At 50.9% G+C, this 12,367-nt stretch overlaps 2 protein-coding genes across 4 annotated transcripts in view; one reads left to right on the top strand and one right to left on the bottom strand.

The window, feature by feature from the left end:
• rev3l (REV3 like, DNA directed polymerase zeta catalytic subunit) overlaps positions 1-5,954 on the top strand; it is a 52,548-nt gene extending 46,594 nt beyond the window's left edge. The window contains exons 24-32 of the mRNA XM_068343161.1: positions 396-504; positions 987-1,193; positions 1,327-1,436; positions 1,910-2,024; positions 2,235-2,372; positions 2,524-2,714; positions 3,086-3,332; positions 4,088-4,303; positions 4,999-5,954. Coding sequence (XP_068199262.1) covers positions 396-504; positions 987-1,193; positions 1,327-1,436; positions 1,910-2,024; positions 2,235-2,372; positions 2,524-2,714; positions 3,086-3,332; positions 4,088-4,303; positions 4,999-5,139 — 1,474 coding nt within the window. The 3' untranslated portion in view covers positions 5,140-5,954. The remainder of the gene's footprint in view (positions 1-395; positions 505-986; positions 1,194-1,326; positions 1,437-1,909; positions 2,025-2,234; positions 2,373-2,523; positions 2,715-3,085; positions 3,333-4,087; positions 4,304-4,998) is intronic.
• A 129-nt stretch (positions 5,955-6,083) lies between these two features.
• mfsd4b (major facilitator superfamily domain containing 4B) lies at positions 6,084-12,152 on the bottom strand. Of its 3 annotated transcripts, none has more exons than XM_068343162.1 (4): positions 11,192-12,152; positions 9,974-10,142; positions 9,712-9,828; positions 6,084-7,847 (listed from the first exon to the last, which is right to left on the bottom strand). In XM_068343162.1, exons 1-4 carry the CDS (start codon positions 11,459-11,461, stop codon positions 6,601-6,603), a joined length of 1,803 nt encoding a protein of 600 aa, XP_068199263.1. In that variant the 5' UTR covers positions 11,462-12,152; the 3' UTR covers positions 6,084-6,600. The 3 variants fall into 3 exon arrangements, with proteins under 3 accessions (XP_068199263.1, XP_068199264.1, XP_068199265.1); XM_068343163.1 differs by having other exon boundaries at positions 10,739-11,334; XM_068343164.1 differs by having other exon boundaries at positions 10,866-11,334.
• Between the last annotated feature and the right edge of the window lie 215 nt (positions 12,153-12,367).

Raw genomic sequence — 12,367 nt, 5'->3', positions numbered from 1 at the left:
TGACTAAAAACTACATTTCCCACAATGCAGTAACTTTGACAAAAAAGTTATAAAAGGATGTTTTAAAAAGATTTATGTTATAACAGAGCTATAAGCAAACTGTAATGTTTGTAACTTGAATAAGTAATAAATTGAGAGTCATTTAAAATAAAGGAGTAGTTATATTAATGTTACATTACATTGAGTTACATTGAGTTACATTTATTAGTTACATCTGGCCCAAATAAGAAGTTTACTGACTTCACAGTTTCTCTGCCTTCCTCCTGTGTCATTTAAAGTCTTCCTCACACCTGCTCAAGAAAATTTGTGGTGTTTTCTTGTGGCCAAGAATTGTTCATGTGTGGATTACAGCCGTCCTGATAGCAAAATTCTTTTTATCCTCATTTCTGTTTCAGGCCTGACGAGTTTAAGTTCGGCTGCACCTCCCTGCGGGTTCCCCCTGAGCTCCTCTACCAGCTGCGTAACGACATCACTGTGTCGCCCAACGGCATCGCCTTCGTGAAGGTGCGGCTCCGTCTGACGCTCCGATACGAGGTCACGTCACCTCGACCCGGGAGACCCCGGGTTTTTTTTTCTCATCCCAACTGTTCTGCCTCCTTCCACTCGTTCTTGTCAGACATTCCCTCGCTGCACCCCCACTCTCTGGCTCCGGTCCCACTTTCTCATTACATAACACAACACACACACACACACACACACACTCCTGCAGCGCGGTGAGCACTGGTGTGTAATTAGGAGGTTAATAGAGGCACGGAGGGAAATTAGGTTATTTTTTTTCTTTCCTTTTTTCAAAAACCAACCTGATGTTTGTGAAGCCAGTCGTTGCTGGTTCTGTTTGTGCCGTAATATTCAAGCACTCCACCTGCTGGACGAGCGTAAGCTGACAGGAAGTAATCCAATATTTGTGACAGGATCTCATTCTCTGTGAAGATCTTCCTAGTGGCCGTGTCCTGGTTTTTTTTCACGCCCTTGATATTTGTGTCCAGCCCTCGGTGCGTAAAGGGGTCCTGCCCAGCATGCTGGAGGAAATCCTCACTACTCGGATCATGGTGAAGCAGTCGATGAAGAGCTACAAGCAGGATAAAGCCCTGATGAGGCTGCTGGACGCCCGCCAGCTGGGACTCAAGCTCATCGCTAACGTCACCTTCGGATACACGGCCGCCAACTACTCTGGACGCATGCCCAGCGTGGAGGTAAGCTCATCAGGACCGCCGTCTGAACGATGTTCTGTTTTAATGAGTGGATTCTCTCCTCCACAATGTGAGCCACTTGTGGAGACGCTCACCTTGATGCATCTGTGATCTGTGACGTCTGTTTGGTTGACAGGTTGGGGACAGCATCGTCCACAAAGCCAGGGAGACGCTGGAGCGAGCCATCAAGCTGGTCAATGACACCAAGAAGTGGGGAGCACGAGTCGTGTATGGAGACACTGACAGGTGAGCAGGAGCTGGTTCAGCAGACCATAATGACCACTGTTTGAAGTATTAGGAAATCTCCTGGAGCCCATTTACAACTAATGACATGTTTTACAGTTGTCTTGTGTTTCGATCAGAATGAGGTTACAAACCACTGAGATGAACCCTGAATCTCTTTTGTACAGTTTTTGTTTTTATGTTTTTATTCATAAAACCCTAAGAAACACCACCATCAATAACTACAAGAACAGCAACAACAGAGGGAGAGAAAGGGACAAGAAATCAATAAATCAATACAGTAAATAAAAGAAAATCAAATTAAATTTAAAAAATAAAAAACAACAACAAAAAATACACATTGTAACGACAACAAAAAACACATTGTTAAATTGATCCAGGATGGAGGCGGCTGGAGAGTCCTAACTGTCTGTGTGTGTGTGTGTGTGTGTGTGTGTGTGTGTGTGTGTGTGTGTGTGTGTGTGTGTGTGTCTCAGTATGTTTGTGTTGTTGAAGGGAGCCACCAAAGAGCAGGCCTTCAAGATCGGCAACGAGATAGCTGAGGCCGTCACGGCAACCAACCCCAAACCGGTCAAACTCAAGTTTGAAAAGGTAGTGCGTGCACACACACACACACACACACACACACACACACGTGCACACACACCATGTGCTTTTTGTGTTGGATGTCATTTTGTATCTTTGTCTATAAACTTAGACATATCTGAGGGTTGCTTATTGATTTCTTTATGGTTTATTGATTTATCTGCGGTTGTTTATTGATGTCTTTGTTGTTGTTGTTGTTTGTTGCGTGTCCTCCAGGTGTACCTGCCCTGCGTGCTGCAGACTAAGAAGCGTTACGTGGGCTACATGTACGAGAACCTGGACCAGAAGGAACCCGTGTTCGACGCCAAAGGGATCGAGACGGTGCGTCGCGACAGCTGTCCTGCTGTTTCCAAGGTAACGGACGAACCAATCCCCTCCCTCCTCCACATGTCAGTTAGCAACAGATGGTAATATTACTATTTAAGCGTATTTAAATGAAGACATTCAGTTGGTATTTGTGATTTTCTTCCTCGTCGTGGTTCATCTGAACCCCCCCCCCCTGCAGATCCTGGAGCGTTCCATTAAGCTGCTGTTCGAGACGCGTGACATCAGCCAGGTGAAGCAGTACGTGCAGCATCAGTGTGTGAAGGTTCTGGACGGCCGCGCCAGCATGCAGGACCTGACCTTCGCCAAGGAGTACCGGGGCAGCGGCTCGTACCGACCCGGAGCCTGTGTGCCCGCCCTGGAGCTCACCAGGTGTGTGTGTGTGTGTGTGTGTGTGTGTGTGTGTGTGTGTGTGTGTGTGTGTGTGTGTGTGTGTGTGGAGGAGTTTGTCCTCGACAGTTACAGTAGTCTGTGTGAATCCAATTACTCCTTCCCCACAGCGCTCATTGTCTGGCTTCTCTAGCCTGCATTTACAGTACCTGAGTCTGTTGCTAGGCAACACATATCTTAATGGGTGAAAATCAGATTTCAGAAGGATATTTTCATCCTCATTGATAATCACACAACTGTTCACGTTGTTAATCCATTACTGAAGTTGGTTGAATTTTAATATGAATTTTTATTTTATTCTTCAGCTGTTTTTGTAACATCGTTTTTTTTTGTGTGTTTTTTTGCGTCCTCAGACGTATGATCGCGTACGACCGGCGCCTGGAGCCCCGCGTGGGCGAGCGGGTGCCCTACGTGGTGGTGTACGGGACGCCCGGCGTGCCCCTCATCCAGCTGGTGCGTCGGCCGGTGGAGGTGCTGCAGGACGCCGGCCTGCGCCTGAACGCCACCTACTACATCACCAAACAGATCCTGCCGCCGCTGGCGCGCATGTTCCAGCTGATCGGCGTGGACGTGTTCCGCTGGTACCAGGAGCTGCCCAGGGTGAGGAAGAGGAGCGCGTTCTGTCAGGAAGTGAGCGGGGCTCCTCGTGTCCGTGTTTCGGATCGAGGCGAGTCCTGATGAGTCCAGTCGGGATTCGATCAACCGGAGCGCAGAGATGGTGTTCATTCGGTGGGTTTAGGAAAGAGAACAAAGGATGAAGGCAGAATGATTGAGGCGCGTCAAGCTGCAGCTCTGCTGTCACCAGGGCTCCTCTGCTGACGGAACACACACGCCCCCTGCTGGTGGAGCTGGGAACACGCTGCCAAATATCTCTATACATCCCGCCAAATACCTCTGCAACCGTTTCAGATAGTAAGATGAAACAAGAAGCACATGACTCAGGCAGCAAAGGGGATGAAGATGAGATGATGACCTTGACCTTGAGAAAACTAGGTCAAGGTCAAATTTCAACTTTTGTACATTTTTTTTTGCACATATCTCAGGAACCGGATCAGATAGAAAGACGAAACAAAAGGAGTTTGTTCAAGGGAATGAAAATTAAATCACAACCGTGACCTTGAAAACCAAGGTCAAGGTCAATTTTTGACTTCTATACCTTGTCTGGTACACATCTCTGAAACCTGATGAGATATAATCACAAAACAAAAAACATTTCCAGGAAGCCAGAGGCACAAAAATGTGTAGGTCAGGGTCAAATGATGAATTCGGGGGTGTCGCAGGATGTTTCAGTCTCTGACTGCCTTATGGAAATGTTGTCAAGCAGTCACATTTCACCGTGGCGTCTTTGCACACAGATCCAGAAGGCGTCGTGCTCCTCCATGGTGGGCGGGGACGAGGCGGGGAGGAAAGGAACCATCTCCCAGTACTTCACCACGCTTCACTGCCCCGTGTGCGACGAGCTGACCCAGCTGGGGGTGTGTTCACGGTGTCGGGCCGAACCCCAGCGAGTCGCCGTCACGCTCTACCAGGACATGAGACAATGGGAGAGTCAACAGGACAATCTGCTGAAGGTGAGGGGGGGGGCGTTTTGGTTTCTACCTCAAGACGTAAAGATAAAGGTCTGCAGAGTTAATGACGGTCAAACATGGCTGTTTTATTGTCACAAAATCATTTCATGATAATAGAATAAGATCTTGAAGTCGACCTGGTTGAACAGCCGTCGGTCCGTACGGACTGAATAAAGATCACCTGACACACGCAATACACACGTGATTCTGGTATCTACAGCGGTACCTCTACTTACCAAATTAACTGGTTCTGGAAGAAATTTCGTAAGTAGAGACGCGTTTTCCATGCAAACGCCCTAATCCATTCCAAGCCCCCAAAATTTAGACATAAATGTTTTATAAAGCATAAAAATGCATCAAAACATGTAACAAATACATGTTACGACTAGATTATTACACAATAAATGAGAGTTTGGTCAGTAGAGACATTGGTCAGTAGAGACATTGGTCAGTAGAGACGTTGGTCAGTAGAGGTACCGCTGTACATTACTGGATGTCAGTGTGGGAAACATTTCCTCATACTTGTGACAGTAAATTATTCCGAGCCGTTGTTCGGACCGACCTTTGACCCAGTGCTTGCTGGTTTAGACGGTGATAAAGCACCATTAAAACAGCCGTCTGACTGTGAGGTTGTGTATCACGTGCTGTGCTGCGTTCAGACGCCGTGTGTGTGTGTGTGTGTGTGTGTGTGTGTCCAGATCTGCAGGAACTGCAGCGGCTGCGCTGAGCGCCAGGTTCCCTGCGTGTCCCTGGACTGTCCCGTCATCTACAAGCTGTCCCGTGTCAACAGGCAGCTCTCCAAGGCCCCCTACCTCCGACAGCTGCTCGAGCAGTTCTGATTGGCTCCTGAGCACAGGAGCCCTCCTCTCCAGTTGGTGCTACTCGCCCCCCCCCAGTGTTCCCTGTCCTTTCATTTGAACTGGTTTAAATGGTGCTTTTGATTGACTCCTGTTGGGTTTTCATCGTCTCGTGTTATTTAAATATTTCTCGCCCCCCCCCCCCCCCCGCCCTCCACCAGGGCCGGTTGGTTTTGCCGCCGTCGGACGAGCGGAGCATCCGACCGGAGTCCGATCCAGGATGACTTTTCGTGTCACGTTCGCTGCAGCAGCTTCACGTCATCGCTTTTTAAAGGAGCTTCCTTTCAAATCAACAAAAAAACCTACATTTGAACCACAAATGGACGTTTTCTATCGACTCCGGCTGTAAATAGTTTCCTGTATAGCTTCATCTTATAATCTCACTGTGCATTAACATTTAACCCCTGAAGCGCCACACAGGATGCAGCCTGCCTGTGCGTTCCGTTAGGAGTTCGTCTTCACTTTAACCCCCGATTGTGTTAAAAGTTCTTTGACACGTGGTGCTCGACGGAGCGTCGGAACTGGAAACCATTTGTTTAAAAAGAAAAAAAAATCTGGGAGTGTTGCAATACTGTATTTTTACTGGTTTTGAATTTATGTCCAGAGTCTATTGTTTCCTTGTTGTGCACACGATTGTGTTTTAAAGAACCTCATGAAGCCATGTCCACACCTGACCGTCAGTCGTCCCTACAGCCGCACACAAGGACCCGTGTGCTTTGTATAAATGTACAAAATAACCATGAAGGAAGTGTTTGTTTGTTTTTCATGGATATCGCTGTTTTTGGGTGGAGGTTTGAGATTGATATAATAAAAAAATTTTAAAAAGTCAAATGTATTAAAAATTTCTGCTGTGATTCAAATAAAAGTGGGTGAGGTGTGAAACGTAGAAACACCAGACGTGACGGAACCAATCAGATCATCTTTACTAAAGTGCCACAGAAAACATCTTCTAAAATCTGACACACACACACACACACACACACACACACACACACACACACACACACACACACACACACACACACACACACACACACACACACACACACACACACACACACCTCCGTTCATCACTACAATAGTGCAAAAATGAATCAGGTTTTGGTAGAGGGGGGGTTGTGACGAGGGCGACTGTCCTTCTCATCCACAGCTTGTGTGTCCTCACAGAAGGCACTGAATTCACTCTGGGGATTCCCTAGTGATGATTGACCTTACTGGTGGGGGGGGCAGGACCCCTCAGAGACAATAATGGATTATTTCTAGAGATTTAAATCAGGTTGTTCTTAAGGATCCAGAAGCTTTAAACGATCGGAGCTGATCAGGTTTTGGTCAATCAGAGCTCCTCCCAGGTTCCAGACGACCAATGAGCACCCGTGTGGGGCGGGGCTCTAGTGACGGACCGGCAGCACCTGAGGGAGTCGTGTGTGTGTACGGGGGGGGGCATCAGTCTCTCTTCTCTCTCGCCAAAGAGAACATGAGTTTGCGTCGGGGCGAGTCTCCCACCAGGGATTTAGTGTCTGAGAAAGAGGCTCCGCCTCCGGGCTCCGTCCCGTGGGGGGGGCAGGAGGCCTTACTGGGTGAACTGGCGGGACTCGCCGTGTCGTCCATCTCGATGACCTCGAAGTCGGTGTCGTTCCACTGATCGGCGTCGTTCTCTTGCTCCTCCTCCTCTTCCTCATTGGCTCCCGAGTCCAGCAGCGCCTGGCGGTCCTCGCCGTCGTCCGCGTCGGGGCGTCCCCCCCTGGGGCGGGGCTTCCTGCTCTGGTGGGCGGGGGCCGTCGCCAGCTTGTACATGACCGGGAAGAGGATGGAGGTGAAGGCGGCGGTGGCGAGCGACAGGTACATCAGCAGGGGCTGGTCGGGGAACCTCCCCAGGAGGAACCCCACCGCCGCCGGCAGCACCATCTCCCCCAGGGCGGCCCCCACCACGAACGCCGCCGCCGTGCGCCCCGTCACCGTGGTGTACTGCTCCACCCACGAGATGCCGCTGGGGAAGGTGGCGGCCATGGACGCCCCGTAGAGGCCGGTGCAGAACCAGAGCGCCACTGCCTCCCTGCTGAAGAGGCACAGGAGCAGCGAGGAGACGGTGGACGCCACCAGGCTGAGCAGGATCATGGTCCCGGGGTGCATGCACGCGGCGAAGAAGACGGCCACCCCCCTGCAGGCGGCGAACGCCGCCCAGAACAGCGAGTTGAGGCCGGCCGCCTGCGGCGGCGGCATGCCGGCGTAATCTTTAGCGAAGGTGAAGATGAAGGAGCCGTACGCCACCTCGGCCCCCACGTAGGCGAAGAAGAAGAAGACGCACAGCACCACCAGGGCGGTGTGGTGCCTGGACGCCGCCGGGGGCTTCCCCGACGCGCCGCCGGGGGGGTTGTCACGCGAGTAGCTGCCGCGGGAGAACAGGAGGAAGAAGAGGAAGGAGCTGAGGAAGACGAAGGAGCCGATCACGATGTAGACCCACATGAAGGCGTGTCCGCCGCCGGCCCCGCCCACGTGGGTGTCGGGGGTGGTGGCCGCAGGAGCTGTGGAGTTGGCGGGGGCCACTCCTCCGCCGATGTCCTCGTGGGGCCCAAACAGCAGCTTGGCGATGATGGGCGACACAAAGGCCCCCAACGCAAAGCTGAAGTGTAGAGCCTGCATGTGGGGGCCCGCCTGCTCAGCCCATGTGTTCAGTATGAGGACGTTACCTCCTGGGGGGGCAGAACAGAACAGACGCCAGAGTAAACCATCAACATCAGGGGGGGCCCTTCGTAAGAGACTGGTGTCACACACACACACACACACACACACACACACACACACACACACACACATTTCTTAATCACATGTTTACATCAGTCGGCTGCATCAACCCCAGAGCTCACCGAACTCCCCCGGATCAATCTGCCCGGGTCGGACTGGGGCTGAAGAACTCACATCTGTTTCCGAGCGCCTTCAACACCATCCAGCCCCGGCTCCTGCAGGATAAACTGACCTCCATGGCTGTGGACCCCTACCTCGTGAGCTGGATCACGGACTACCTAACGGACAGACCCCAGTACGTCCGTATGGGGGACTGCTTGTCTTCTATGGTGACCAGCAGCACGGGGGCGCCACAGGGGACCGTGCTCTCCACCATTCTCTTCACCCTCTACACATCAGACTTCAAGCACAACTCGGATACCTGCCACATACAGAAGTACTCCGATGACACCGCGATAGTGGCATGTATCCGGGAGGGTGATGAGGGGGGGTACAGGGCATTGGGGGCTGACTTCGTGGAGTGGTGCCAACAGAACCAGCTCCAGCTCAACGTCTCCAAGACAAAGGAGATGGTTCTGGATGTCCGGCGGGCACCTCCCTCTCCACAGCCGGTGATCATCAAAGGCAGTGAGGTGGAGGTGGTAGAAAACTATCAGTACCTGGGACTTCAGCTAGACAGCAGACTGGACTGGTCACTCAACTCCAACTGTGTGTACAAGAAGGGGCAGAGCAGGATGTACTTCCTGAGGAGGCTGGCCTCCTTCAACATCTGTCCTAAGCTCCTTCTCATGTTCTATCAGTCCGTAGTCTCCAGTGTGCTGTCATACGCCATTGTGTGTTGGGGTGGGGGGGCCAGGAAAAGAGATATGGACCGTCTGAACAGACTCATCCGCAGAGCGGGCTCAGTGGTCGGGCTGAGCCTGGACTCTGTGGAGACGCTTCTGGAGAGCAGGACCATGTCTAAAATTAAGGCCATCATGAACAACACCAGCCCCCCCTACACACCACCTTCTCCCAGCAGAGAAGCACCTTCAGCGGCAGACTGCTGTCACACAGCGCCTCCACAGAGAGGCTGAGGTCCTCCTTCGTGCCCCGTGCCATCAGGGGGTACAATGACTCTCTCAGGAGGAGTGGGGGGGAGGTGGCGAGGTCAGCACGGGGTTGAATGGATTTAATTTAATTTAATTTAATTTTATACTGTTTATATATTTATTTATTAATTTTTTATACTGTTTTATATTTTAATTTTATACTGTTTATATTTTAGTTATAGTTTAGTATATAAGTCCTGTTAGTGCTGCATGTGTCTGTTAGTGTAATGTATGTCTTGTGGTATGTCCTGTGATGTCAGGGTTTCCTTTTCTCCTGGTGTTCATCCAGTGCTAACGTATCTCTCTATCTCTCTCTCTCTCTATCTCTCTATCTCTATCTCTCTATCTATCTCTCCATCTACTCTTGTTTAGTAATTGAACAGCAGGCCAGCTCCCCTGCTGGCACCACACAGGACAGCAGGACCTTGAGCTGCTTCCTCACCGACGACCAGCAGGTCTGACCTGACAGGGAGCCAATCAGGACCTGAATTCCCTCCGTCTGCACTGACAGAACGTCTCCTGTGACTCATCTGTTACACGTCATGAGTGGATTGTCCCGGCCCAACAGTCCCACACGGTGTTTACAACCGCAATCAAAACGCATCTAATGAATGACTGGAAAATCAGATTAATGCATGGTCCCCTGAGGATCCAGCATGTGATTCTTGTGAACGTGTGAACGACCCCCGTGCTTCTCTCTCCCGTGTGGACGTGGGTTTACCTGTGTCTAAAACCCCCATGGAGACCCCGATGCTGGACATGAGTCCGGTGAGGAGCAGCGCCTGCGTGCAGAATGGGATGGTGCACATTCCAAACCCCGTGACCAGAAGAGACAACCCTGGAGGACAAGAGCAGGAGTCAGTAGGACACACACACACACACACACACACACACACACACACACACTACCAGGACAAACTCATCACAACCACCTGAACACAACCCTGAAGCTTTCCCAGCATGAAGCACTACGTTTGTCTCACCCAGCAGGAGGTAGGGGTTCATGCAGTCAAACAGAGTGCCCCCCAGCAGGGAGCCAAAGATGTAGCCCCCAGAGCGTCCGATGAAGATGTACGAGATGTTGCTGATGTTCTTCCCCACGTTCACAGCCAGGTCCTCAAACGTGGGGCCGAGAACGGAGATGCTCATCCCCTGGAGACAGCAGACACACTGAGGGTCACACCTCCTGCAGCCCGGAAACCGTTCCCATGGAGCCGCTTGTTCTTCACATTTATGATGAACTATTTCACTATACTTTGTTCTGTTTGCTGCTTTCACACTGAAAAGCTGAAGCCACCTGGACAGAAGATTGGATTTATAATAAAATAAGCACGAAAACAATCTTAAATGGGCTGAAAAGGACAACGTACGTTTAATCCTGCCGAGAGCTTTTGAATTTCTTTCAGGATCATGTTTGACTTTGAACAACAAGCGAACAGACGGCCTTGATTTGGCTGAAACAGTGACGTCGTGCTGCTTCTGGTAAGAAGACACCTCTTCATTTAGTGCCTTTAAACGCTACACTAATTTTTGGAAATATTCCATATTTTGTGTTTTCTCGTGGCAAATTCCATATAAACATGTATAATAATAAAAATATATATAATAAACTTCATATCTGTGGATTGATCTGAATTAACTGAAGAGATCTGATGCATTGTGTTTCACACATGTATTCCGGATGTGTTGGTGACGGAAACGATGGAACAATGATCAGGGCTTCAGGTGGCTTCAGGTAATCCGATTACTTTAGTAGCAGAGCGAGTTTGGCAACTTTGCAAATCCTGTCTTTGCAGGAACTGAAGCGTTCAGCCTCCAGACCAGCTGAGAATCTACAGGTGTCAGGTGTTCAGAGGCACGACTCCTTCAGCTCACCTATTCTGGGGGGAAGTTTCACTGAAAACACAAAGAAAAGAAAAAGCAGAAGAGGAATAATTCTGTCTTCTGCTTTTCACTCATCCAGCTGTTAGCAGCTGCTAGCTGAGCTAGCTGCCGACAGGTGAGCTAGCTGCCGACAGGTGAGCTAGCTGCCGACAGGTGAGCTAGCTGCCGACAGGTGAGCTAGCTGCCGACAGGTGAGCTAGCTGCCGACAGGTGAGCTAGCGGCCGACAGGTGAGCTAGCTGCCGACAGGTGAGCTAGCGGCCGACAGGTGAGCTAGCCGTCAGGTAGCTCCAGGTGAGGCGGGCCTCGTGACATTACCAGTCCCAGGAAGGACGCGCACAGCGTGAGGCTGACCGTCCAGCGGAGGCACGCCCCCGGCGCCGGCCGCCCGCCGCCGACCACCTCCACCCGGGCGTCGCTTCCCGTCCGCGCCGTCCTCTTGGCGGCTTTCAGCGCGCTCTTCAGCCCCCTTCCGGAGTCCTTCCTCTGGTCGAACAGGGTGTCTTCCTCCTGGTCGTCGTTGTCCTCCATGCTGGCGAAGCGGACGTGCTTCTTCTTGGCGGCGTCTCTGGCGGCGGGGGAAGGCATACCTGTCGGTCGGTGATCGCCACCACCGCTGGCGGCGACGGTGCGCTGACAGCTACCGAGGAAACAGCGACCGACGAACGGAAAGGCGGGTTGAATGGATTCTTGTCGGTTTGCTTCGTGGTTCTTCTTGGATAAAATGATCAAATGCCGCGTTAACAGAAGCTGGTGGTCCAGCGGATGGAGGAGCGTCTGCAGCAGCTGTCGGGCTCCTCCACACGGCAGCCGGAAGTGTGGGGCTGGGCGACGGCAAAGATCGTCTATGAGAGAAGAAGCTTCACATGGTGAGCGACAGCAGGGAATGTGCTGCTGCTGGGCGTTAACAAAGATCGTATATGAAAAGGAAGCTTCACATGCTGTACGACAGCAGGAAAGTGCGTTGCTGCTGGTCGTCAACAAAGATCGTCTATAGAAGAAGAAGCTTCACACAGTGCACGAAAATGTCCAACGTCTCAAAGAAATCAACGAACACGCCGCTACTCGTATCTTCCCGGATATCTATACATTTCCCGTAAGGCGCAGCAGCCGACCTACATTTTCTTTTTTGTCATATTGAGAGCATTTTCCTGAATATGAATAGCATTATAGGATATTTCTCCACATTCTGATTCCATCAGAGCGATAGTTACAACAACAAAAAAACACATGCGCCACGATGTCCGTGCATGAAGGTCAATGGCGAAAGTTAAAACTTTCCCCCACTGACAGGAAACGCAAAAAATTTTTTTTATTAATTTGACTTGAGTGAGAGCTCTTCACTTCTTTTCTCAATCTGATTCAGACGGAGACAACAGGAAGTTATGGCCACAGGTTTAGATTGACGGATATGGCGCCCTCTAGTGTTGGGAGAACCTCAGCGCAGAAACGTGGGTGTGAAATCCTTTACGTTAAAGGTAAATTTGACCCGTT

Source organism: Antennarius striatus, chromosome 19 (assembly GCF_040054535.1).
Source record: "Antennarius striatus isolate MH-2024 chromosome 19, ASM4005453v1, whole genome shotgun sequence".
NCBI classification, from domain to species: domain Eukaryota; kingdom Metazoa; phylum Chordata; class Actinopteri; order Lophiiformes; family Antennariidae; genus Antennarius; species Antennarius striatus.
This window is presented reverse-complemented; position numbering and strand designations above follow the sequence as displayed.

Excerpts from the sequence above, each read along its gene's own strand:
- mfsd4b (XM_068343162.1), bottom strand. The coding sequence starts at position 11,461 with ATGCCTTCCCCCGCCGCCAGAGACGCCGCCAAGAAGAAGCACGTCCGC. Across the intron at positions 9,829-9,973 it reads GAACCCCTACCTCCTGCTGG|GGTTGTCTCTTCTGGTCACG; the intron begins GTGAGACAAACG and ends CTTGTCCTCCAG. Across the intron at positions 7,848-9,711 it reads CATGGGGGTTTTAGACACAG|GAGGTAACGTCCTCATACTG; the intron begins GTAAACCCACGT and ends CTGCCCCCCCAG.